The sequence below is a fragment of the Colletotrichum higginsianum genome, chromosome 9, assembly GCF_001672515.1.
Source record: "Colletotrichum higginsianum IMI 349063 chromosome 9, whole genome shotgun sequence".
Classification (NCBI taxonomy): domain Eukaryota; kingdom Fungi; phylum Ascomycota; class Sordariomycetes; order Glomerellales; family Glomerellaceae; genus Colletotrichum; species Colletotrichum higginsianum.
Window position 1 is genome coordinate 2,058,123 of NC_030961.1, and position 23,082 is coordinate 2,081,204.

Below are 23,082 nucleotides of genomic sequence, written 5' to 3' on the forward strand. Positions count from 1 at the left end.
AGAGGTGAAGTTCGCGCCGTTTAATCAACCTATAAATACCGTCTCATGGTTTGTCATTACCGGCCCGGTCCCGTTTGCGGGGAAACGGCGCAACGGACTTTGGCTTTATCACCGGATACCCCGCCGAAACGCAGACTTGGGCGGAAACAACTTGTCGAATCGGACATATTGCTTCTGTGGAGAACGCCCTTGTCGATGGCCCATCGTATCGACTATCCATTGCATTAAGAGAAAACAAGTTGATGTCGCACATCGTTCAAAGCCAGCCATAACCTTTGACGCCCCTCCATCCAGCCCGAGTCTCCTTGTTAGGGGGACGCCCCTTGTAACATATCAGAATAATACAACGTGCGCTGAAGCTTGCCATGGCGCCCTAGCCCCATCACCTAGAAGCCTGTGTTGGCTGCTTGGCCAGCATGACACTGACGCTCTCGCGCGCGTTCGAAGATGTCCACACGCTGTCCTTGCCGCCACGTCTCCAATCGTCTCCGGTGGCATCTTCGCCGCCTCCCCTAGTAGCCTCTCCCATGATTACCTCGAGGTCTCGCTTCTGCGAGCTCATCCAGTTCCTCACAAAGTTGGTGGGGTCCTGGCTCATTGACGTGAAGAATGAATGCTTCGCCTTGGAATTGGCGACAGCCGATACTAGCGTCGCTAGCTGCTCGTCCATGGCAACAACCTCTTTGAGGGCGCTCGCATACGCGGGGTTTGTTACGAAGGGTACCAGCTTGGCCTTGAGGGGGTCATCGACAGCTACCCGCACATCGTAAATGGTGGGCTGGGGGTCTTTGTGGAACTCCTCATCAACCCGAACGGTGTAAGGTAAGCTGACAGGAGGCAGTGGCCGGAGGTGAGGCTGGATGTAATCGTTGAGGTTGGGAATGATTCCTACATCACTACCGTTGACGATCTGCGACAGAAGTCAGGCCTCGTGTAAAATGGCTCTAGAGTGCAAGTGGATATCTCTACCTTTTTCAGGAGTTCATCGCAACGGAAGTTGCGCTTCTCTTCGTCCTCTTGCAGACCCATCATCTTTATGTACTCCCAAACAGCCAGAACCGCCTCTTGACGAGAGGCCTGCGGCATGTCCACGATGTCGGCCAGCTCGGGACTCAGCAAGTATCGCTCGGGATCCTCCTGGCGGTGCAGATTGATGGTAATGTTCATAGTTTCGTCCCCGCTGCGCTTGAAGGTAAACTCGTCAAATTCGGCGCCAGCTGCAGCGTTCACTGTAGCAGGTTTCTTCCATTCGACGGTCTGGTCCGATGCAGCTCTCGAGCGGGTACGGTCAAAGTCGACATTCAGGGCTTTGAAGAAATGAGAGAAGCGCTGCTTCTTGACTGTAGGCAACGAGCTTTGTCGCCTCGAGCCGGCGGCGCCGCCCCCCACTACGAGATCCGAGTTCTGCGTATATTCCTCGGAGCCGTCTTCCTGTCCATCCTCAAGAAGACGGCCTTCAATTTTGACCTTGTATGAGGGCTCGGCGCTGGGAGTGAAGTCGAAGCTGTCGACGCTAAGGCCGCTTCCCTGCCATGCCTGGTCCTCGACCGTGTTGCTGATCCAAATGCGGAGAGTCTTGTAGCGCTGAAATGATAGTGTCAGCCGCGGTGTCGCGCGCAATAAACCGGAGCACTCAGTAGGCTTCTCACTACCTTTGCGTTGCGACCAACTGTCTCGACAATGTCCAGACGCTTGCGCGTCATTGTTGCGTCCAGCCGACGTTCAAAGTCGCGTAACTCTCTGTATCTATGGGCGACATCGGCATCTGCGATGCAGTCCTCGACGCCATCGGGTAACGTCTTGTCGGTGGGCTTTCTGCTTCGACGCTTGGCCAATTCGCTGGTGAGGGCCTGGCCGGGGGGGTGATGCTGCGCCATGGCGGCCTGGTTCATGGCTGCTTGAGGATGGTGGCCCGGGGGCATGATGGGTCCTTTGGGCGGCATGGTTAGCTCAAGTGAATATTGACGTTGCCTCGTCTTCGCCGTGTCGTCTTGGGCTTGCCTGGGGATGTCGCGCCGCAACTGACTAGACACAAAGACGATGGGGAGGGAAAAGGATGTTCAAGCCTCATGAGGCTGAGAAGGGTAAAGAAGGAACGGGCATACCGATGCCGCCTCTCCGTTGATTTGGGACATGTGGAGCCCGCTGGGGAACTTGCGGTGCGCCAGCATGGCCGGCATATTGGCGGTACTGGGGCTGCATTTTCGGCGATAGCTTCTGATGTGATGCGCGCAAGGCAGGAATCACTGGGAAACCTGTCACTGGAAAGGTTCGACTGAGAAAGTCGTTATCGACCGTCCTAGGTCGCGTCGCTTCCCCAAACGCGACGGTGCAAAACGTGAATGGCCAGGCAGCGCAGGCGGCGAGGCGGCAGGCGGCAGGCGGCAGGCACAGTGTGCGCGCGCAAGGCAGCATCTCAAACAGGCTTAATTGGCCAACGGGTGCAGTTGCTGCGACGGTAGACCCCACAAGCGTCGGACCCATTCTTTTTATCCTGGTTTGTCCCAGATATCCTAGCCACACAGTACACCCACTTACCTGTGGTAAATCCGATTCACGCATCTGTACCTACCTACCTAGGCAGGTTGTGGTAGCATTGTCTATCAATCTCACGTTGATGCTCGACAAACATGGATTTATTCGCGTTTTTGTAATCTGCTCGTGTTACCATCTCCACAAGGCACAAGGCACCGACCCCTTCCTAAGGCCATGTCGATTGCCTCGCTCGCTCAGGCTGTACCTATCCATTAGGCATGGTAGAGCTAGGCGTATACATTTGATGGCACCCAAGCCGCGAGGGCGGGTTGTGCTCAATCATCGCATTAACGTCTCAAACTCCCAGTAGTGACGGGAACTCCCCTAATTCATGAATGTTCCCAACGAGCGATGTAACCTCAGAAACCAGTCCTCTACGACGAAAGAGGCAAAGTGGTCGAAGAGTGCATACCCAACGATACGCCACGCTCCCAAATGCTTACTGTCAAACGAAATTAATTTTTTGCCGCATTACAACCTTGCCGCGAGTCTCGGGCCACTCCTATCCACTCCTTGCTTAAGAGACGCAAGGCCTATTCCCATCCCGAGATCGGTAACGGTCTCGATGAGCATCTTATAAAATGATGCAGCACTTTGATGGTCAGAATTGCTGGCCCAGTCCGTTCTTGGACTGCCGTTTGCTGAAACGATTACGCTTGGTATTGGAGGCTGATTCTTCCAAACTGGCCTGGCTTTTGCTTAAGTGATTTCGACCGGACCGATCGCTGACGCTGAAGCCGTCGGGGTAAGCACCCGCTCGCCCACCAAGAGTACTTGACGGACTCGAGACTGCCGAGGACATGTCGAAGCCATTGTCGCCAGCGTAAGAGCCTGTAGGGTTCTGAGACAGTGCCAGTTCCTTGGCCCTCTCCAGAGACTCTATCCAGTCGTTGGCCGTTGAGCCGTTCTCTGAAGAGTTGGAACTGCCTTTGGGTTCCTCAAACGTATAGTGGACGCCACCCTGTCGGATCTTAGATGAGCGGCGAGACTTTTTGTCCAGGATACTTACCGCATCAACGCACCAGACAGTTTGCCCCTTTACGTCGAGTTGGGTTCTCCACGAGCAGTCAGGCGCAAGTAGTGATATTTCCTGTTTGGCGCGTTTTTCCTCTCCACCGGCGGGTGCCAGCAGAATGCGACCACTCGACGTCACCATAACTAGCCGCTGTCTTTTCTTCGTTGTGCTGCCACCAAAAAACCTGGACAGCTTTTTGTGCCCCTCGCCATGCTCGCCACCCCTGCTGTGACCGCCGGCGGGTAGTGGACTCGAGACGACCATCAGGTCGCCGAGTTTGAGAATCCTCTCGTTATTCTTCGTCAGCACTGGTGACCATTCAATGTCCAGTTGGGTCGGGGGCGGCAGCTCGGTAATGATTCTGGCCGGTCGAGAACTGCTGTTCATAGCCGAGCTCTGCGGTTGAGAGCTTCTAGGTGTGTTGACAGGGTTGGGACTGTTGGCCGAGCCATTAAGTTGAATCACAGTCGGTTCCTGGGGGATAGGGTTGTAGGGCCGCAGGCGCGGAGCTTTGGTCCTCCACAGACCTTTGCCGAACTGCTGTCCGTCGAAGAACTCGTGGTTCTTGATGTGCTCGACCGTGAGACGACGCGCCGGATCCAGGACCAAGCATCGCTCAACCAGGTCCCGGGCTGCTGGTGGAAAGCCGGCGGGAAAGTCGTACTCTAGGTTGACAATCTTTTGGAACGTGAGATATTCTGTTGCGGCCTTGAATGGCGGACGACCGGCCAACAACTGGTATACTATGCAGCCGAATGCCCAAAGGTCGCTTGCCTTGCAGGCGTTTTTGCTAGTCAGAAGCTCGGGACTGACATACTCAGCAGTCCCCACAAACGACGCAGCTCGGCTGTCGTCTTCGGCGTCTCCACGGCTGTTTTCCGGTAGTCCTCTCGCGCCCTCTCCAGCGGTCTGCGCCTCTCTCGGATCCTTGAGCAGCTTGGCCGTGCCAAAGTCGGTAATCTTGACGTGCATGTGATCGTCCAGAAGGACATTCTCCGGCTTCAGGTCGCGGTGAATCACCCCCCTGGAGTGCATGTAATCAATGGCATCCAGAATCTGGGCGCCGTAGAACCGCGTACACTCCAAATCAAAGGAGCCTGTCTTCTTGAGCACTCCCAGAAGCTCGCCGCCGTTGCAAAGATCGAGAACGTAGTACAAAGAGGCCTCGTCTTGGAATGTGTAGTACAGTCGTACGATTCCAGGGTGTTCAGTAAGGCGATTGAGGGTGTTCTTCTCTATGTTCACGTACTTGATCTTCTTCTCCTTGATAATGTGCTTCTTCTCAAGGACTTTGATGGCGTACTCCTTGAGCGTCTGTCGGTCGGTTGCCAAATAGACGGTACTGTACGAGCCTTCTCCGAGCACGCGGCCGAAGCTGAAGTCCCTGACTCCTTTCTTCACGTGCCGAATGACCGTCTTGCCGTTCGCATCTGTTTCTCTTCGCACCCCGACAGCGGCACCGCGATCTTTCCACTCCTCGCTGCTACTTGGCAGCGGCATCTCGGGACCATATGGATCTCGCGGGCCTGCAGCTGCCGAGACGTAGCCACCAGCCATCCCTTTGGAGCTTCTCCGTGGGGGCAGAGGACTAGAGCTGGGCGGCAGCTCGGATTGGCGAGCGGGATTAGAAGAGCGCTCTCTGTGGCTCAGCTCTCTCGTCGGCGTTGAGCCCCCTTGGTAGCCTGAAGCAATCCTAGAGTCTTGCCTTGCAAGCAATTCGTAGACCGAGTTCCGTGACCGGTCGGCCTGCGGGTGCGCCAGATGGGGTGCCCGACCATCTTCTTGTACCATGGAGGGTTGACTGTACAGTCCAGAGATGGGGCGTTGGGTCGGAGACGCCGAGGTGCGACTATCGGGGGCTCTGTCGAGGTCTGAATATGGCGAGACGGGCTGGCGGTAGACATCTGCTCGCATCGCGGCGCTAGGGCTTGTTCGATGGGATTCGACGTGGCTAGGCGAGCCGTCGTAGGCAGAGGATGGGCCCTCAGGCGCTTGTGTGTTGGATATGGGGGGTAGGAGGCTGTCTGACGTTGTTGGGGTTGATCTGTAAGGCGTCGTGGCTCGTTGTGCGGTCGGGTCGTCTAGAGGCGCTAGGCCAGCGTCGGATTGGTGATCAGGCTGATGGTCGGTCGGCCGCAAGGGAGTGTCGGCATCTTGGGCTGTGTTTGGTGAGGCATCGGTGTCGTCTGGATTGGCTATTCGTAATCCTCCAAGGGCCCTCGATAGACTGAGGTCCCCATTCATGATTCGTGTTCAAGAGCTGGCAGCGGGACAGGAGGGGGGCAGGCAGGATGGAAGCAGCAAAATGCTGATGGGGAGCGATTGATAAACGGATAGGAGTGAGGAGGTAGAAGAAAGAATAACGAGTGTGGCTTGGAATACCTTATGGGATGGGCAGAGAGAGGTGAGGTGAGGGTGAGGTACGACACGGAGGACAATAAAAAGTGGATATAATGTTGTCTGTTGGTTGGGAAGGTTAGGGACGGTTAGGTGGTAGGTAGGGAGTGAGCAATTGAACCACCGCCAATCTGATCTATGTCGAATTGTATAGTGCAATGCTGCTGCTGCTGCAACTGCCTATGGTTTATGCTGTGCAGTGGAGGAGAGAGGGGGATGCATCATCCACTTGGGGAGCGGTCGGAAAGCACAGGCCAAGATGGGACAACAAAGCTGGAATCAAGGTGTGTTCCTCTCTAGGCAGATTCACAATTTAGCGCCTTAATGACTCCAGGACAGAAGAGTAGACTCTCTGAAAGACTTAAGCTAGAAGCAACTCAGCCCTTTGCTTTAATGAAGCAAGGTAGGTTTATCAGTGCAGGTTGCAGGATTATGCCCATTGGCTTTTTGTTGAATGAACGGAATGTGGGAAACAGTAACGCTATGGAAACACACAGAACGAAGGGAACCTGCCCTGAGCCTGCGCTTTTTGTCTACTTGGCTCTGGGAGTGGCACCACAAGTGGATAGAACCTCGCGTGTATTTCGAGAGTGTCACCTGCAAGTTGGCCAGACTTACCATAATAAATATCTTCTCTGCGCCTTTCCTCCAGTTCGTCTTGTTTATGCTACATATCGGCGTCTAGGCGTCCAAGCAGGAACAAATGCGATTGCAGCCTCTTGCTTGCTTAACCTCAAGCTAAGTAGATAGACAGCAGGTTTTTCTAGCAATGTGGATAGGTCGTCGCGCAGCTATGTTTGTCACTTCCCCCCTTGCGAAGCTGCACTATAAGCTCTCATTCCTTTGAAATCTAGAGGTCCATATAAAGCCAGCAGACTGACAGGTCACTGACCTATTTTGCCGGTTGTCATGAAGAGTTAACCAACCGGCTCTAAAGCGAAAAGATGGAAACCCATGACCTCCCTGATACAGCCGTCGTTGGCAGGTAAGCTTCTGTTCTTTCCTCTGCATTATTTGACTTCGGTCAAATGTTGGCTTTTTCAGCCTGGATTCGATTGGAAGCCTCTTCTCTTCCTTCTTGTCTGAGCCGAGGCGACATGACAAGGTCTTGCCGCGCCTCCACCATTACAAACCATTGTTGTTCGACGTCCTGTAAGTTTACAGCTTAGCTATCAGACCAGCTGCGCCCTACCGCTATCAACATATTTCAATGGACCAGCCTGCAAAGTACCTCGAATTTCGACTTCCCCAGCCCTTATGAAGAACAAGACGTGCCAGCATGCTGCGACTAGACGCAACAAGTATCCGCCTGGTCCTATCAGAGGTTGAAGCCTACGGGCGACAACAAGATTCCAATGACGATCGTAGACGAATAGACAACAACCTATTAGATAAAACGGCATCATCCAAAGCGCGATGGCAGTCGTTATTTGAACAGACAGACTTCCCATTTACATACATTGGAGAGGGATCGCCTCCTGACACGCGGCACGATGCTCTTTCCACTTCAGAGTTGTCCGACGATGACGACGGCGACGACAACGACAAGACCGACATGACGCTCAGTGGCACTGCCGTTGAGACAGTGGGACAAGCCACCGAGCAATATACCGACCCTGCTCCGAGTGTGGCGATCCCGAGGCTGCCGCTCCCTCCCCCGTTCGCCTCAACACCAAGAATGTCTTCACCATCTAACCAGCCCGGCATTGTGCGTTGATGTCAGATCATACAGTAGAACGTAGAGATGGCTAACCGATATTGCCCAGCAGTCGATCCGGTCATCAGGGGATACCAGAGTGAGCGAGGCAAGCCGTACTATTTACCAAATGCTCCATAGCCCCCCTAGACGATCGCTAGCCGTCACATCGCCATATGAACATGGCGCGTACCGTACACCAACCTTGAGAGTATCGTTACGAAGACTAACCATCTACGATGACGCGACACCAGCAGCCGAAATACGACACCAAGGCCTGCATGGGTCCCGCACAGCACCGGGCACCAGCTCCCTTGCTTCAGAGACGTCAACCCCCGGTTCAAGTTCGCGTCGTCATCGAGCGGGAGTGACAAGTCCCACCCGGATGGACACCTCGGGACGTGTTGGGCCCTTCGGCGGCGGGGAGAACTCGGATGAAGCAGTCCTGTACGATGCGGAGATGCGGCGTTGGCTTGTAAGTCGTCGGGTTGCACGAGGCGGACGAGAACAAGGACATGACTCGCGATGAAGAAGAAACAGATGGTACCGGGGGCTTAGCGGCACCTTGATCAAGACCAACATTGGCTCAGAGGTTTGCATTCGTAGGCGCATTAGAAGCCCGGGCATCGGCAAACAAACGCTGAAGCGGAGTCAACAGTCACGTTGCGGGTAGCAGATAGGCAGGTTAAAGGGTGCGTACTTTGGGATGCTACAGATACAACATCCGTAGATAGAGACGGATTCATGCCGTTCCCCGAGTTTCAGCTTCGTCGTGTTCTGGCTGTCATTTCGCTTCCTAGCTTGGATATCGGCTTGGCAAACAAACCTATTTCGAGCAAGTCTAGACTATAACCATTACCACCGAGGCAACACCACCGAGGCAACATGAAGAGCATATAGTGGATGGAGGGTTTTGTGTGGTATTTTCCACGCCGACGCTCCACGTCTCCCGGATACGGGCGGATATGTGACAAATAGGTACGGATAGGTTGGTAGGTACTTGGCTCCATCTCCCTGCATGTTCACTTGGGAAGTTCCGCCCTGCCAGCAATGATGTCTCTAGGCGTGACCTGGAGAAGTCGGGGACGCATGTGCTCCGGTCCGAAGGCAAGAGGTAAAGGTACGTACATCTCTCATCGTAAGGTGCCCAGGTATCGAATCGAACTCATGCCTCACACAAGTAGTGTTCTAGCCTATCGTACATGTAAAACTCAGGCGTCCAAATCGCATTGCTTCAGCTACAGAGTCGGATGATGGAGTTCCAGAGCTCACCCCACCTTGATTACGTACTATACGTACCTGTCGAGGGAGTCGATCACCTACGATGCAAAGCAGGTGGGACGCCGATGTCGTGTACTTAGGTATGTCTTCGTACTTACAGCATCCGTATTGTTCTGATATGGTCAGCAAGCCTGTTTGCCCATTCCGGGTCGGTGGGTGAGTTGGGAAACTGGGGCGTGCGTGAGGTGGATGGGCTGAGAGTAAGAATACTGTACCAAAGTAGAGCAGGGCGGAAGGTAATACCTGCTACCCGCATTCCCGATCCCCAGGCATCCAGGCTACCACCAGCGAATGACTGCTCGGAAACCCCCCAAAACTGCACCCGTGGATCCAAGGCGCGACACCGACAGCCTGCAGCTGTAGCAACTGCGGCAACCAGCTTGTACGGCATTCGGCCTAGCCTAATATGGGAAGGACGAGAAACAGGGTGGAGTGGGGGGCTGGACCTAAGGTCCCGAGCGAGCGCAACTTGACGAGACGGAAGAGGATGCACCAGGGTACATGAGAAGCTGACAGTTACTAACTTTGTGCAAGGGTCGAGACCTGGATACGGCTTTTCTAGTACCAGACCGGGTGATAGAAGGCCACATGAGTCGATAGGTACTTTCTTAGCACAGCTATGTACCTCTTGATCTTTCAGATAGGCAGGGATATTCCCGATCGTCACAACGCCCAGTCGCAACGCACGCGCAGCAAAGTACGTACTTTCTCGTCTTGCACCTGCTCACACTCATCACTCACACCTTCTTTCCTCAAGAGGCTCTCTCCGCAGCGACACACTTGCGCAACTGGCAAACTGGGGGTGGGAAGGCTCGAAAGACGGCGTTCCCTTGTCTTCCGCCAACCTTTTTCGTCGACCCTGTCCCGTACCTTCTCCTTCGCATGTACCGTCCTTGCGTTTTCCTTCCGTGTGTCAATTGGCATGTAGAAATACAAAAGGATAGCTCCTTCTGCTCCCGCCCAAACTCCCACGTCAACCTCGTCCGTCTCTTTTCCTCACCTTCTCTTCAGGGCCAATTCATCCATCCACCTTCCTCCACGTCTATCTCATCTCACCCCGTCCCTGGGCAAACCCCCTTTCTTCTATTCAACTTATTTCTCCATCTTGGTTCATGGTCCACATACAGCCTCAGCCTCCCTTCTACTAAGCAGGTGCTTCAGCCTTCCATTACCTAGGCACCTCCAAACCTACCTACTTCTACCAACCTACTTACCTACCTGCCGCACTGAGCCTGCTTTGTTGCCGTCCGATTCAACTATCATCATTACCCAATCTTCGTCCTGTGGTCTTTCAACACAGCTTCGCGACCCATACGCCAAACATCCATCCACTCCGGCGTCGACACAACTAGCCAACCACCCTGCCGCATATCACCAGTTCTGGCCAGCCGGCACACCACTAACACATCTTGATTTGTAGCGGAGCTATCTGAAGCTGAAATTTGAACTTACCTCACACAGATCTAACACCACAGCCAGCCATGTCATCCTTCGGCCGATCCTTCACTTCTGCCTCACCCGTGATGGCCCTCTCACCCCAACCCGCCCATCAAGCGAGCTATGGCATGGAGTCGTACGCGCCCCAAGCCGCGCCTTTTGATCAAACTGCTTCGTTCCAGCGCTTTGCCGCGCCCTCTGCAATGTCGGCTGGAAGTCTACGAGTCGCTGGTCGCAAACGCTCACGCGATGAGGCCGCCCCCAACCTCACAACGGACGACCCTGAGTCGCACTCCGATCCTAAACAATCCGAGGACGAATGGGAATATGGTCCCGGCATGGTTCTCATCAAGAAAGGAGGCTACGTTGCGGATGCCAGCAGCCAGTCCGGCACCTGGGTCGAGGAGAAAGCAGCGCTGGACAACGCCCGCAAAGTCAAGGAGTCCATCACTCGTCTCCACGAGCAGCAACAACGTCCATCTCTTCGCAGCAACAAGTCTCAACGCTTGACCCAGTGCGATACGCGTAGTTCACAAGTGGTCGCCCAGCCACCAACCGTCTCCGCTTCCGAGACACACTCTCTTGACAACTCGGCACAACCCGTTGTCGACCAATTTACCTTACATCTTGGTATTGGTTGGAGGCGTATCAGCGAGGACCAGCACATTCAAGCTGCGGCGCGCGGTTGGGCTCGATACATTGAGAACCATTACCCGGTGTCGTCGGCTGTCATTAGACTCGAAAGCAAGGGGCTTCAATCATATCTCGTCGAGGCCTCAGAGGGCTTTTTCCTTTTTGCAGAGGACCTCCGCCAGGGTCGATTTGTTAGCAAGGATGCGGAAGGCGCCATGAAGAACCTGAAGTGCTCGCCTCCGATTTTCGACGCTCAGGACACTCTATTCGCAACGGAGTTGCCGGCAGCAGCCGGCCCAAGCACGCTTGCACCTGATAACGACAGCCACATGGAGATGTAAAGTGCGAAACGCCAAGCAGGCACGACGACTTCATCTATTTGATTTCTTTCCGTTCGCTGTTCTTGGGAAATCGCATATCACAAAATGGCAGGCTTTGGCGAGGGGCGTATTTGTCTTTCTCATCGCAGAGCTCGCTTGGTGGGATCGGATTCGATGGGGTGAGACGAGCACACTCTTGTGTATGTGCATCATCAACAGACACATACATGAAGGTCGGTCTGCGGAAAACTGTTTGATTGGGGGCGTATCACGGGGACTGGTCACTATCGACCAGACTGGTTTGTCTCTAGTTGCTTGCTTCTTTCTTTTCCTCCCGATCTCGACAAACTTGAGGCTTCGCTACACTGTAGAATGTCACCAATGCATCATTATCGAAACCCGTCGTCCCTACTCCACAGTGATGAATCTGCCTGTCATCAAATGAGAGTGCAAGTGTATATACCCGCGGGCCAGGCGGAACTCGTTTAGGGGAATGCGATCTGCCACGTTGTCGGGGTGCCCAAGACCGTTGCGGGACAAAAGCTTGCCGAGAACCGGTGCAAAGTCGAGTCGGAACGCGAGCGGAAGAGCCTGTGTTAGTCGACACTGGTGAGACCGACTGACTAGGTCAAAACCAGTGCCGAAAGGGCAGCAGAAGCGGGCACCCACCCCGTGTTTAGAGGTAAGACCCCGGAGATGGTCACACCATGATGGCGGAGAAAACTGCATTGTTAGGGTGTGCTAAGCCATCTTTGGCGAGTGGCTGGGCGGTAGATGACGGAGAGAGATTTGCAGAATGCGGGTAGGTTATTGGTTGGCAAGTGAGCCAGTGGCGGAGAGGGGATATATGGGTCTACCACGGTCATCGGGAACCACAGATTCAAGGTGCAGAACGTGCAGACACTCCATAATCCTGAGTACAGAGTGCTGGTAGCTCCCCCAGACGTTGCCAAACGCTCACGTGATATTTGTCTTGTTCGTGGTTGCGGATAGTTCAACAATCACATTCCAACAGGGTTCACTGTGGAGGGAAGAGAAAGACTGGACTGGTATGATTGGCTTTCGCTCTGGCGCCGAGAGTCCAGTTAGCTCCCGGACCTCTTCCATCCACGCGGTCAACTGCCCCCGTTGTGCCTTGTTTCTGCTGGATGCGAACTGCGGAGCCAGTCATTGTGGTGCTTCCATGTTTGGGCTTCCATGTTTGGGGCTCATAATTGGTCAAAGGGAGCCTGTTGAGGTGTCGAGTCTGCCTTGCCAATCTGTACGATGATTGCCCCCTTGCATCTCTGGAAGAAAATGGTTGGACACTGGTGAAGAAGAGGCGAATACCTAGGCTGCACCGACTCAGTTTTCGGCCATTCTTTTTTTTCTTGGGGGTCCCCGGAAAGCAGCGTCTCTCTCCGCGCTATCCCTTAGCCTATGAATAAGGTGAGCTTGCTGAGATGCAAGTCTTTGAGGGCATTTCGAAAGGTCTTTCTGTCCACTGATTCCCCTAACATGCCGCTGCCTCCCGACCCGCCTGCAAGCTGCGTTTTATATTCTGCAACGATGACTCTGAAGCATCATGGCTCAATGTGAATGCGAGAGACTGAAAAATAGTATGTGGGGCAGTTTCCACGTGTCGTTGCAACATGATCTGCTGTGCGCGTCCGCGTGTTGCGCGCCGTGGTTCTGCTATGGTCAGGTTTATTTGTTTGGATTCAGGTTGCTGCTCTCCAAAGTCTAGTCCGCGTCTTGCTTTTGACTCCTTTGCCTCTCCGCTGCCCGCATCTTGGGGTGCTCGTGACTTGGCCGTCGCGTCTTCGCTCCCCGAACCTAAGCCGCCCATGTGCAAGTCTTGCCTGTGACTACCTTAGGCTTGGATTGTGTATCTTGGTCTCTCCTCCTCGCCTCGGGTCACCTAGTCGCATCCTGATTACCTCACCATCGAGCCCGTTCAAGCAACAAACCAACAAACCATCTGCCCAACTTCCCTTCGTCCTCTCCTCTCTCTCCTTTCCTTGGTCTGTCTGCTCTGGTCTGCCTCGATTCCCTTGAGTCTTTCGCCTCATCCCATCTCAACCTCTCAACCCCTCGTACAGATGGTCCACACCGTCTCGCCTCGGGCAGTTCACCACTACTTTTTCTAGGTCCTGCCCTCACGACTACCCATCCTGGCACTTGCGCACGCACTCTCCCCCGCGCATCGCGACACGAACAAACATCCAGCCGTCCGATAGCTCCACCTCGTCAGGTTCCGCCAGTCGCCTGGCACCAAAGAACGCTCTTATCTTGCTTTCATTACCTCGCCTTGACTCCTCCCATCTCGTCGCACGCTTCGTCGTGGTGTCTGTCATCGCAAGCGTCGGCAACCAGGGCCTCCAAACGAGAAAGGCTGCGCAGCAAACAAAAAGGGATCTGTTGCTTGATTCGAGATTTCGCTCTCAACGGATAACCCCGCGCTTCTTGCGCCGCATCTTGCTTACACTGGGATCCGGGTCTAGGGATACCCTCTGACGCGCTTCTCCATGTTCAAGCCGCCGTAGGCTTTTTGTCCCTCCCCCGACCACCGCAGCTTTGGTCTTGAGACGTCTTCTTCATGGTCTCGCATCCCGACTCCGCTTCCTCTCTCACCTTGCGAGGCCCTTCCTCGGTCGTTTCGCGTCCTTCCCTTTCGCGCACGAAGCGATACAACAGGTCCCACGTCGGCGGCGCCACCCACGTATCCCAGAATGAATTCCCCATCTTTAGCAACTCGGGCGATGTCGAGATCATAGTCAAGGCTGGCAGCCACCACAACCGCTACCTGCTGCATCGTCACACTCTCACCCGATCATCCGGTTTCTTCGAGGCCAGCACAAGTCACGAGTGGTCCAAGCCAGTCACTGATGGCGCCTCTGGCGATGTCGCCCGCATCGGCGACGGCTCATCTGTCGATTCGTCATCGAACGCCCCAGCCTCGAGCCGAGCCCTGACGACGTCGGTCAACCCAAGGAAACGATGGCGCTATGAATTGGATCCAGGAACAGGGGATGGGGATATTCCAATGCTGGTACAAAAGGACGAGGACTACCCCAAGGGCTCCTCGGGCAGCCAAACCACGTCGTTGTTCGGTCCCGGCGGCGCTGGCGGCACCAGCAATCAGCCCATGCCTTTCGCGCGAAGCAAGACATCTAGTCACTCGCACTCTTCATCCGCCCACTCAAGCCACAACTTTTTCCGTTCCGTGGCCAACCTGAGTCTCGTGCCGAGCTCGACGACGACGACGGCCCAGCCTCTCTCACAGGCCGACCAGGATTTGCTACGGGATTATGATAACCTCTTCCGCATATTTTACAACTATCCACCGGTCCTGGATGGGGTGAATATTGCCGACGCTTACGTGCAATGCAAGTCACTCATCACCCTGGCGGACCTGTACGACGCGCTTGCCGTGGTCGGCCCTAGGGTTGACCATCACTTGCTTCAATTCCAGTCACGACTATGGAAACAGATTGCCAAGTATCCAATATCTTACCTTCGCCTCGGCTACCTTGCGCGCAGTAGGGTTATTTTCCAGGAGGCCCTCATCCACGTCGTTGGGCAATGGCCGTCAGGGGAACGCAGTCTGCGTGCTGCTCTTCCCGACATAGTCCTTGACATCATTGAGGACAAAGTTGACGAGCTCGAGGAGACCGTCAGCCGGGTCGAGGGCCGTCTCTTTCGGCTGAACCTAATAACAGCCCGGGGTGAGCGTGTCACACCTAGTACATCCTATCTGGACTGGCTTGCAGTCAGTTTGTTTCGACAGTGGCTGGCAGATAACACCAGCCCTCCACCTCCCGACAGACGGATGCAAGCCTCTCGCGACAGCCGCAACGGCAATCCACAACAACTGGCCCTCCCCACTGTTGTGCCGCCTTTGGCAACGGTCGGCCGCACATACCGCACTCTTGGCGCTTCCTCGTCGGTCTACCTTGGCCACGACGAGTGCAAACGGTTCCTGAAATTGACACCCGAGCTGTATAGCCGCGATAATCTACGCCGCTTCGAAAAGCGCATAGATGAGCTCAAGTCGATGGCCCGCGATATTGTGCGGCCGCTGATGGGAAGTGGGCTCGAGCTAGACACCAGTAGTGGGAGAACGGCCGATTCCATCGGCTACCTTACATGCGTAACGGTGGGGGATCGTGATCTTCCCTGGCATGTTGACCTTTAACACGATGGAACGCCTGGTGTGCACATCCCGTTAGCTATGGCTGCGGCATGAGATGATGAAGCATACTGGTTATTCTTCTGACTGATGATAAACGAAACTGTTCGACTTGATCTTGTTATTGAACGTGGGCGGATTTAGCCTTGGATACCCATTGATGGCGAGCACGTGTCCCGTCTCGACGCTGTCAGAAGCTTGCGCTTGGCAAGCAACGGCATTAGATCTCATATATAATCAATCTACTGTCCATTTTTTTCTCCTATGCCGGCATCGTTATTCGTCGTCTCCTGTAAGATCTATGATGGAAACCTCGCTTTGCCTACAGGCCGAGGTTGTCGATCGTTTGGATGGCGTAGGCTTCGCCCCGTTCTTTTCATGCTCGTCACTCATATCGATGACTTTGAAAAAACCCCCAACGCTCTTCCGAGGCACCGCCATTCTCCTCGCCCGCCCAGAAGTGCCTTCCATTGGGGGCGGCGCGTCATCGTCGTCGTAATCTATCCATCTTGCCAGAGGTTTGGTGATCCGAAGCATATTCAAGCTGGTGTCGTTGTAGCCGAGGGAACTCGGCTTCACGGTCTGGCTGGCGCTGATGTATGCCAGTGCGCCATTGCTTTCCCGCGTGTTTGGATGTGTCAGACTTTCCACATTCAATGGCTTGTCGGGCAAATTTGTGACGAACGAATCCATGCGCGTTTGCTTCATAGATTGTTTGTTGTCGGACGGTATGCCGGAGAGCGCCGGTGATGGCCCTCTGGCCAGCTGTGTCATGGTAGACGGTTGACTGGGTGATGAGAAAGTGTCGAACGACTTGGACGCTTTAATGAGGGTCGCGTCATCGGGACCTGACAAGTCTATGATGTGCTGAGGCGACGGCGGACTCAGCGACGGACGAGTAGGCGCAGACGACGCGCGTATGGGGCTAGATGACAAAATAATCGGCTTTGCGGGGTGTTGAGATTTGGTGATCCTAGGCATATGCTGTGAGCCAACGTGTGCCCAGGCGCCCAGGTGCCCGGTCGGTTCTACGCCGGCCGTCGCTTTCCCGTTGGACCTGGATTGCTTACTTAGATTGACTGAACTCTGCAACGGGGTCGGTAGTTGCGACGAGGCGGAGACGGAGGCAGACGAATGTAGTGGCGGGCTTGAGCCGCGGAGCGTCGACCGGGCGAGCGGTGGTAATTGAATATCACCATCGTCGAAGTACTTATCCTGTGACGTTGTGCTGGGGTTTGTCCCTGTGGTCTTGGTAATTTGCACCCATTTGTCAAGAGCGCCCGCTTCGTGTGGTGCAGTGCTGGCGGACTTCTTGGCGGTCTTCGTGGTCCTAATTGTCTTTGTGGTTTTGGCCGTCTTGGCCGTCTTGACCGTCTTGCTCGATGGCCGAGGAAGAGCCTTAGAACGCTGCTTCTCCTCCCAGTCCTCTACCGTCAGAGGCACACTTATCTTGACAAGCGTTTCTGGCAGCCAAATCAACTCAGGTACATTCGGATCAAAAGTGCTATTTGTCCTGGTCTTGCCGCCCGCTGTCTCAGCATCGCCGTCGATAGTCGCCTCAAGGTCGTCGTCGCTGTTGAGCGCCAGACCCTGACGGTCAAAGGACACAACCTCGTCCTGTTCGTGTGATAAGTCCAGGCCAACAATTTCGGTTGGGACATGGGCTACACGTAGCTCTGGTATCCCGTCGGTACTGTGATGGGTTCGTTTTCCAGTGATGCGTTGTATTAGACACGACTCCTGGTGTTCCATCTCTTCTGGCGTTTGGCTGGTTGCTTCGTTGGACATATGTCTATCCAGCAACTTATTCACCAGCAAGCCGGGGGACAAGACCCGCGTGAGCTTGACAGCACCGGCTTTGTTCACCCAGTCAAATGTCTCCTGGACGAAATACCGTAGGCCTTGCACGTCTATCGCGTTGCCCCAATTCACGTCCGTCTTTAACTTGTTGACTGTATTTGAGTTTGAAACGACAGGATGGGTGTAGTGCCTTAAAACCTGCCGGCTCGGAAACTCGTCTGGGATGGAGAGTGCCTTGTGACGTACTCTGAAGAAGCCACTCTCGTTGGTACGGAGTTCATGTCGCAACTTCGCCCTCCACTCCTCGAACTGAATGTCGTCGTCAATTTTGAGGCGGCATAGTGATTTTCCAAACCCAGCCTTCGCGGCCTCGCACGCCAGCTTGACGCCGCAGCCAGGCACACCCTCGGGGAGGTAGTCGCCCCCACTCATCAGTGCGACCAGAACCATGCCCTCCCGATCCAGGCCGGTTCCGGTAGACAGCAATGCGTTGACATCGTACAAACTAACGTGAGTTGGTGTTTTGGAACCACGGGTTCCCTCTGCAGTCCAGTTTCGGAGGGTTCGAGTGCAGCCGAACATGATGGTGTCGACATCCTCGCTGAGGACGGCGTCGACGATTCCTTTCTGCTGCAAAAGGGCGCATTCGGCCTCTGCTTCGCCTGGTGCGTCGTGCACGGGAAACCCGAACAGACGGGTCACTCTCTTTGCCATGGCCGTGGCAACGCCATCTCCTCTGCCAGAGCGCTTGTTGCGCTTGAAGGCCGGTTTGTGAGGGCCATCGAAGACAAAGATTGGATGTATTCCAAGACTAAGAAGACGCACCAGGCGGTAGAAGAGAGTTCTGATAGCAGGGTTTGTGCCACCTGAAGACATTGTCAGCTCCGCAGGCGGGATGGGGGTTGCTGGTGCGGCTTACCTCGTGCAGCCTGTGCCTGAAACTGCCAGATGGCGATATCAATGGCAATACGCAATGGTCTGCCTGAGCTTTCGAGTTTCTCTACGGCCAGTTTGGCGAGAGATATCCTCTGGCCCGTGCCAAGTTCACGGTAGATTCTGAAAGCACAATGTCAGCAGGGGCTCTTCTGCGCAGCGTGTGGATCGAATTCTGCAGTTCTCAGTACCCTTTGATCCCCATGGCAAGTCAGTTGTGTTCATGAGCCCCTCGCCAAACCCACCAGATGTCGAGCCAGCAAGAACGTGTTCGGTGCAAAGTGTAACCCGGGAAGTTTAGCGGTGGAAAGATGATATGGAGTGCGTCAACGATTTGAAAGGCGAATGTTTGGGGCCAAGCCAAAATGATACAACCACAACTTCCAGTATCAAGGTGGCAGGGCGATTCCGCTACTTTGCTATGATCTGATCATGATATTCAATGCTTTTAAAGACCTTGTGCAAATACGTGACCGGTGCACTGTTGCAGACCAAGGAGGCGGATATCGCTGGGGGGCGGCGGCGGCGTGTGTTGGTTACTCTGGCTACGACTCCAGTTGTTGACTTGACTTAGAAGTCTGGTACGGGGGTGGCAATGTCTACCTAGGCATTCTTAGGTGTCCGTACTTTAGGCGAAATTATGCAACACACGGGCTGCCCCGCAAGAATGTCATGGGTGCGCCGACCCCGGCCACTACCTGCATACAGGGCTCCATAGCGTCATGCTTCTTCCAGTCACCGCCTACTCTGGAGCTCCAACATTCGAAGCACAATCGCCTGCAGCTGTATTTTGGCTGCTCTATTGCGTTTTCGAAATACAACCAAGGATACGGCTGGTGACATACTAGCGAACTTGCAAACGACCCGGACATCTGTCGCCCGAAACGCGCACAAAGTCACTCCTGCCTTTGTTTTAGTGTCGAGCAATCGAACCCAACATCAAACCACCACAAGCGACGCGAAACATGATTTGCTAGGCCTCGAGGGCGTCGCTCTCACCTCGACCGCTACCGTCCAAGCTGCTGCAACCCCCAATATGTCGTCCACCGCGGCCTCGAGCCTCCCTCATCGGTCCATCGCGAATATACGCACCGAAACTGGTACAGGTGTTGGTGGTCCTGCAATCCCACATACGCCTTCGCGTAATATATCATCTACCTTTGGCTCTCCCTCGAGTCTACGCGCCGAAGATGAAAATATTCTCATAGAGCTGGGCTCTCGCTTCATCAAGCTTGGCTTCGCCGGGGAATCTGCACCCAAAGCAATACTGTCACTTGGTCCTGAGCAACTACGCCGCGTCGGCGATTTTCGCACTTGGGACTCTGAACACAAGGATGACTGGAGACGCCGTCCAGTAGGCAAGAACTGGGGAGCTGATCATGAGCTCTGGCAATATGATGTACGGACTGTGGACTTGGGTCTCGTGGAAGACAAGATAGATCGGGCTATTCGAGAAGCTTTGAACAAGTGTGTCCCCCCCCCGGTTCTTCCAAAGGCCACACCTCCTGGCACGTTACTAATTTGTGTCATTCAGGTTCATGCTCATCGATTCGCGGCCCCGGCGAGCCTCTCTTGTTCTTTCCTCGTCCATACCTCTGCCGTTACTATCCGCCACGCTTGACGTTCTTTTCCACCGTTTCCAAGCACCGACTGTGTCTCTCATGTCTTCCGCAGTCATGTCCACTGTCGGGGCAGGCACTCGATCGGCATTGGTCGTGGACCTCGGCTGGGCTGAAACAACTTTGACAAGCGTGTACGAATATCGCGAAGTTCGTACAACAAGGACAATTCGTGGAGGTAAAGTTTTGGTCAATGAAACCCATAACCTTCTGCAGGACGCCCTTTCAACAACACCAGTACATGGGCAGAAGACTCGTCGCGAACGGGACCAGGGTCAACATTCTCTGAGCTTTGAGGAGTGCGAGGAGGTTGCCTGCCGCCTGGTTTGGTGTCGTCAACTCGACCGGGAAGATTTTCCAAGCCTCGTCAAAAGGCACCACCATCCTAAGAGGGATGCTCTACCTACGGTCGAGGAACAGGACGAGTCCGCCCCGCCCTCCCCCGTTTCCGGAGGTGAATCGACAGGCAATGTCGACATTCTGCTTCAATCCGTAGAACCGGCCGAGCACCTGACTCTGCCCTTTCAACAACTGTCCGAGCCATGCGAAAACACGTATTTTGCACCACAGTACGCGCGCAGTTGCTTCGATGATGACGAGCTTCCCGTTCATCATCTCATATACCAGCACCTTGTTCAGCTGCCTATTGATGCCCGGGCGGCATGTATGTCTCGCATCGTCTTTATTGGCGGCTGCTCAAGAGTCGTGGGCCTGAGACGCAGGATATTTGATGAGGTATCAAGGCTGGTACACGAACGGGGGTGGGATCCCGTGCAAGGGCGTGCACCACAACAATATAAAACCAATACACTGCTTAAGGGGGGCGTCAGTAGACAGGTTCCCGATGGGCCGACGGAGATTGAGCCGCCTGCCAAAGAGGCGGAGAAACCAGGAGGCCCAGATAACGACACCCTTCGCAATGCGGCCGATGTCATTGAGGATTCTCTAAGGAAACGAGGGAACCACCATGCAAAGGTCCAGGGTGTTTTACGACCTTTGGGATCGCTCGGGCCTTGGGGAGGGGCTAGTTTGGCCTGCCAGCTGAAGGTGGTAGCCACGGCCAACATCGACCGTGACATATGGCTTCAACAAGGGGCCGCCGGAGCCTCAAAGCCCAACGAAGTCGACATCAAGAACCAACAACGTCAGAGTATGGGACCTGGCGGTTTGATGCGAGGGGCTGCAGGCCAAGCTAGCTGGACTCTGGGAGCATGGGGTACACATTAGCATGAAGGAGCCAAGATGATATTGAAGCCTGGGTGTTTGGCAGGTACAAGAAGACGCAGTGGGTTTGAATGAAGTTTGTAGCATCGTCGCGGCAATGATACCCCGGCAGCATGGTAGCGCTGAATGCAGCTTGAATTACAGTCGCAACCTATAAGCAAGGGGATTGTGACATGCACACTTCCATTCGTTGTTTTCTTTCGTCTCATTGACGTTGGAGCCACTTCAGTACTATCGCAACACGGCGGATTCGGATGCACCAACGAGGGTGAATGGACCCCTGGACGGGCCCCTGCTCACATCCCTGTAAACCGATTCACCCAAATATCAATATCACCTTCACCTCAGCTCATCGCAACTCACTCGTCCTGAAGAAGCGGCATTCAGGTACCCTCACCCACGAAACCCATAGCACCTCGTCCATCGACCATCGACATGGGGAGAGCTCCAACATGTCTATTCCGCCACTCAATAATGGCGGCGAAGCCTTTACTGCGTCCCACGGCCTCACCACGCCTCATTAACCGCTCCTTGCCTCATCGTCGCGCCTTCGCCGACGTCAAGCGACCACCGGGGGCGCCGAAGCCAATCATCGACATTCGGCACATCAGGGAGAACGCGAAGCTGCACGAGGAAAACTGCATCGACCGCAACTATGCCGTCCAAAGTAAGAGCCCAGCACGCATCAACGAAATCTTTGCACAATGGCAGGCTCTCCAGAAGGACAGCCGCGCCGTCCGCGAGCGGTCTAACCTCCTGCGCCGCCAGATCGCCAACCCGGCCTCGAGCCGCGACGACGCTGATTTGGTCAAAATGAAGGAGAGATCGCGCGAGGAGCTGCTTGCAGAGGCGCGCGAGCTCAAGCAGAAGCTCACCGCCGTCGAGCAGGATGAGGCGCGGCTCGTGGAGGAAATGGAGGCCCTGGCCCTCGGCATCCCCAACCTCACCAGCGAAGCCACTCCCATCGGCGACGAGCCGCAGCTGCTGAGCTACATCAATGAGCACCCGGCCGTGATCCCGAGCGCATCAGACAAGGTGTGGAGGTCCCACGTCCACATCGGCTCGGAGCTGGGCCTGCTTGACTTCGCCGCCGCCGGCAACACCTCCGGCTGGGGCTGGTACTACCTCCTTGACGAAGCCGCCCAGCTGGAGCAGGCCCTCGTCCAGTACGCATTGGCCGTTGCCACGAGACACGGCTGGCGTCAGGTTGCCCCGCCGAGCATCGTATACAGCCACATCGGCTCGGCTTGCGGGTTCCAGCCACGAGACCAGAACGGCGAGCAGCAGATTTACGCGCTCGCTCAGTCGCAGGCAGACGCGGACCGCGGCAAGCCGGAGCTCTCCCTCGCCGGCACCTCGGAGATCCCATTGGCCGGGATGAAGGCCGAGACGACTCTCGACGCCTCCGAGCTCCCCATGAAGCGCGTCGCCGTCTCGCGCTGCTATCGCGCCGAGGCCGGCGCCCGCGGCGCAAACACAAAGGGCCTGTACCGCGTGCACGAGTTCACCAAGGTCGAAATGTTCGCCTGGACGCCCCCCGACGTCGGCGAGACGATCGATATCTTTGAGGAGATGCTCGACATTCAAACCGAGATCCTCGGCTCCTTGGGCCTGCACTGTCGCATCCTCGAGATGCCCTCTACCGACCTCGGCGCCTCGGCCGTGCGCAAGTGCGATATTGAGGCCTTCTTCCCCTCCCGCCAGCAGCAGAACGACGGCTGGGGCGAGGTCACCTCGGCCAGCATCTGCACCGACTATCAGACGCGGAGGCTCGCCACGCGCGCCAAAATTGACGGCAAGCTCACGTTCCCCTGGACCGTAAACGGCACAGCGCTCGCCGTCCCCAGAGTGCTGGCTGCTCTTTTGGAGGCCGGTTGGAACGAGAAGGAAATGTCCGTTTCAATCCCGGCCTGTTTGCAACCGTGGATGGACGGAAAGGAGAAGATCATTCGGAAAACCCCCGCATAATGACGGCTCGTGACAGCGTCGTGACTGCACATGTCGAGCCCAGATGAACCCTG

The 23,082-nt window shown here is 55.2% G+C and overlaps 9 protein-coding genes across 9 annotated transcripts; 5 read left to right on the top strand and 4 right to left on the bottom strand.

The window, feature by feature from the left end:
* Positions 1-382: 382 nt before the first annotated feature.
* On the bottom strand, positions 383-2,180 carry CH63R_12844 (SWIB/MDM2 domain-containing protein; the record flags this gene model as incomplete). The annotated part of the gene is made up of 4 exons (XM_018307818.1): positions 383-910; positions 970-1,584; positions 1,650-2,021; positions 2,106-2,180. The coding sequence occupies 4 exons, from the start codon at positions 2,178-2,180 to the stop codon at positions 383-385; spliced, it is 1,590 nt and encodes a 529-aa protein (XP_018152235.1).
* Positions 2,181-3,136: 956 nt separating this feature from the next.
* Positions 3,137-5,794, bottom strand: CH63R_12845 (Serine threonine protein; the record flags this gene model as incomplete). The annotated part of the gene is made up of 1 exon (XM_018307819.1): positions 3,137-5,794. One exon carries the CDS (start codon positions 5,792-5,794, stop codon positions 3,137-3,139), a length of 2,658 nt encoding a protein of 885 aa, XP_018152236.1.
* A 1,432-nt stretch (positions 5,795-7,226) lies between these two features.
* Positions 7,227-8,172, top strand: CH63R_12846 (uncharacterized protein; the record flags this gene model as incomplete). The annotated part of the gene is made up of 2 exons (XM_018307820.1): positions 7,227-7,655; positions 7,714-8,172. 2 exons carry the CDS (start codon positions 7,227-7,229, stop codon positions 8,170-8,172), a joined length of 888 nt encoding a protein of 295 aa, XP_018152237.1.
* Positions 8,173-10,405: 2,233 nt separating this feature from the next.
* Positions 10,406-11,335, top strand: CH63R_12847 (uncharacterized protein; the record flags this gene model as incomplete). Its single annotated transcript, XM_018307821.1, has 1 exon — positions 10,406-11,335. The coding sequence occupies one exon, from the start codon at positions 10,406-10,408 to the stop codon at positions 11,333-11,335; it is 930 nt and encodes a 309-aa protein (XP_018152238.1).
* Positions 11,336-11,722: 387 nt separating this feature from the next.
* CH63R_12848 (uncharacterized protein) lies at positions 11,723-12,043 on the bottom strand (the record flags this gene model as incomplete). The annotated part of the gene is made up of 2 exons (XM_018307822.1): positions 11,723-11,905; positions 11,939-12,043. The coding sequence occupies 2 exons, from the start codon at positions 12,041-12,043 to the stop codon at positions 11,723-11,725; spliced, it is 288 nt and encodes a 95-aa protein (XP_018152239.1).
* Positions 12,044-13,892: 1,849 nt separating this feature from the next.
* On the top strand, positions 13,893-15,491 carry CH63R_12849 (uncharacterized protein; the record flags this gene model as incomplete). The annotated part of the gene is made up of 1 exon (XM_018307823.1): positions 13,893-15,491. The coding sequence occupies one exon, from the start codon at positions 13,893-13,895 to the stop codon at positions 15,489-15,491; it is 1,599 nt and encodes a 532-aa protein (XP_018152240.1).
* A 270-nt stretch (positions 15,492-15,761) lies between these two features.
* CH63R_12850 (Flap structure-specific endonuclease) lies at positions 15,762-18,161 on the bottom strand (the record flags this gene model as incomplete). The annotated part of the gene is made up of 2 exons (XM_018307824.1): positions 15,762-17,102; positions 17,298-18,161. 2 exons carry the CDS (start codon positions 18,159-18,161, stop codon positions 15,762-15,764), a joined length of 2,205 nt encoding a protein of 734 aa, XP_018152241.1.
* Positions 18,162-19,254: 1,093 nt separating this feature from the next.
* CH63R_12851 (Actin-related protein) lies at positions 19,255-21,064 on the top strand (the record flags this gene model as incomplete). The annotated part of the gene is made up of 2 exons (XM_018307825.1): positions 19,255-19,685; positions 19,753-21,064. The coding sequence occupies 2 exons, from the start codon at positions 19,255-19,257 to the stop codon at positions 21,062-21,064; spliced, it is 1,743 nt and encodes a 580-aa protein (XP_018152242.1).
* A 471-nt stretch (positions 21,065-21,535) lies between these two features.
* On the top strand, positions 21,536-23,029 carry CH63R_12852 (Seryl-tRNA synthetase; the record flags this gene model as incomplete). The annotated part of the gene is made up of 1 exon (XM_018307826.1): positions 21,536-23,029. The coding sequence occupies one exon, from the start codon at positions 21,536-21,538 to the stop codon at positions 23,027-23,029; it is 1,494 nt and encodes a 497-aa protein (XP_018152243.1).
* Positions 23,030-23,082: the final 53 nt, after the last annotated feature.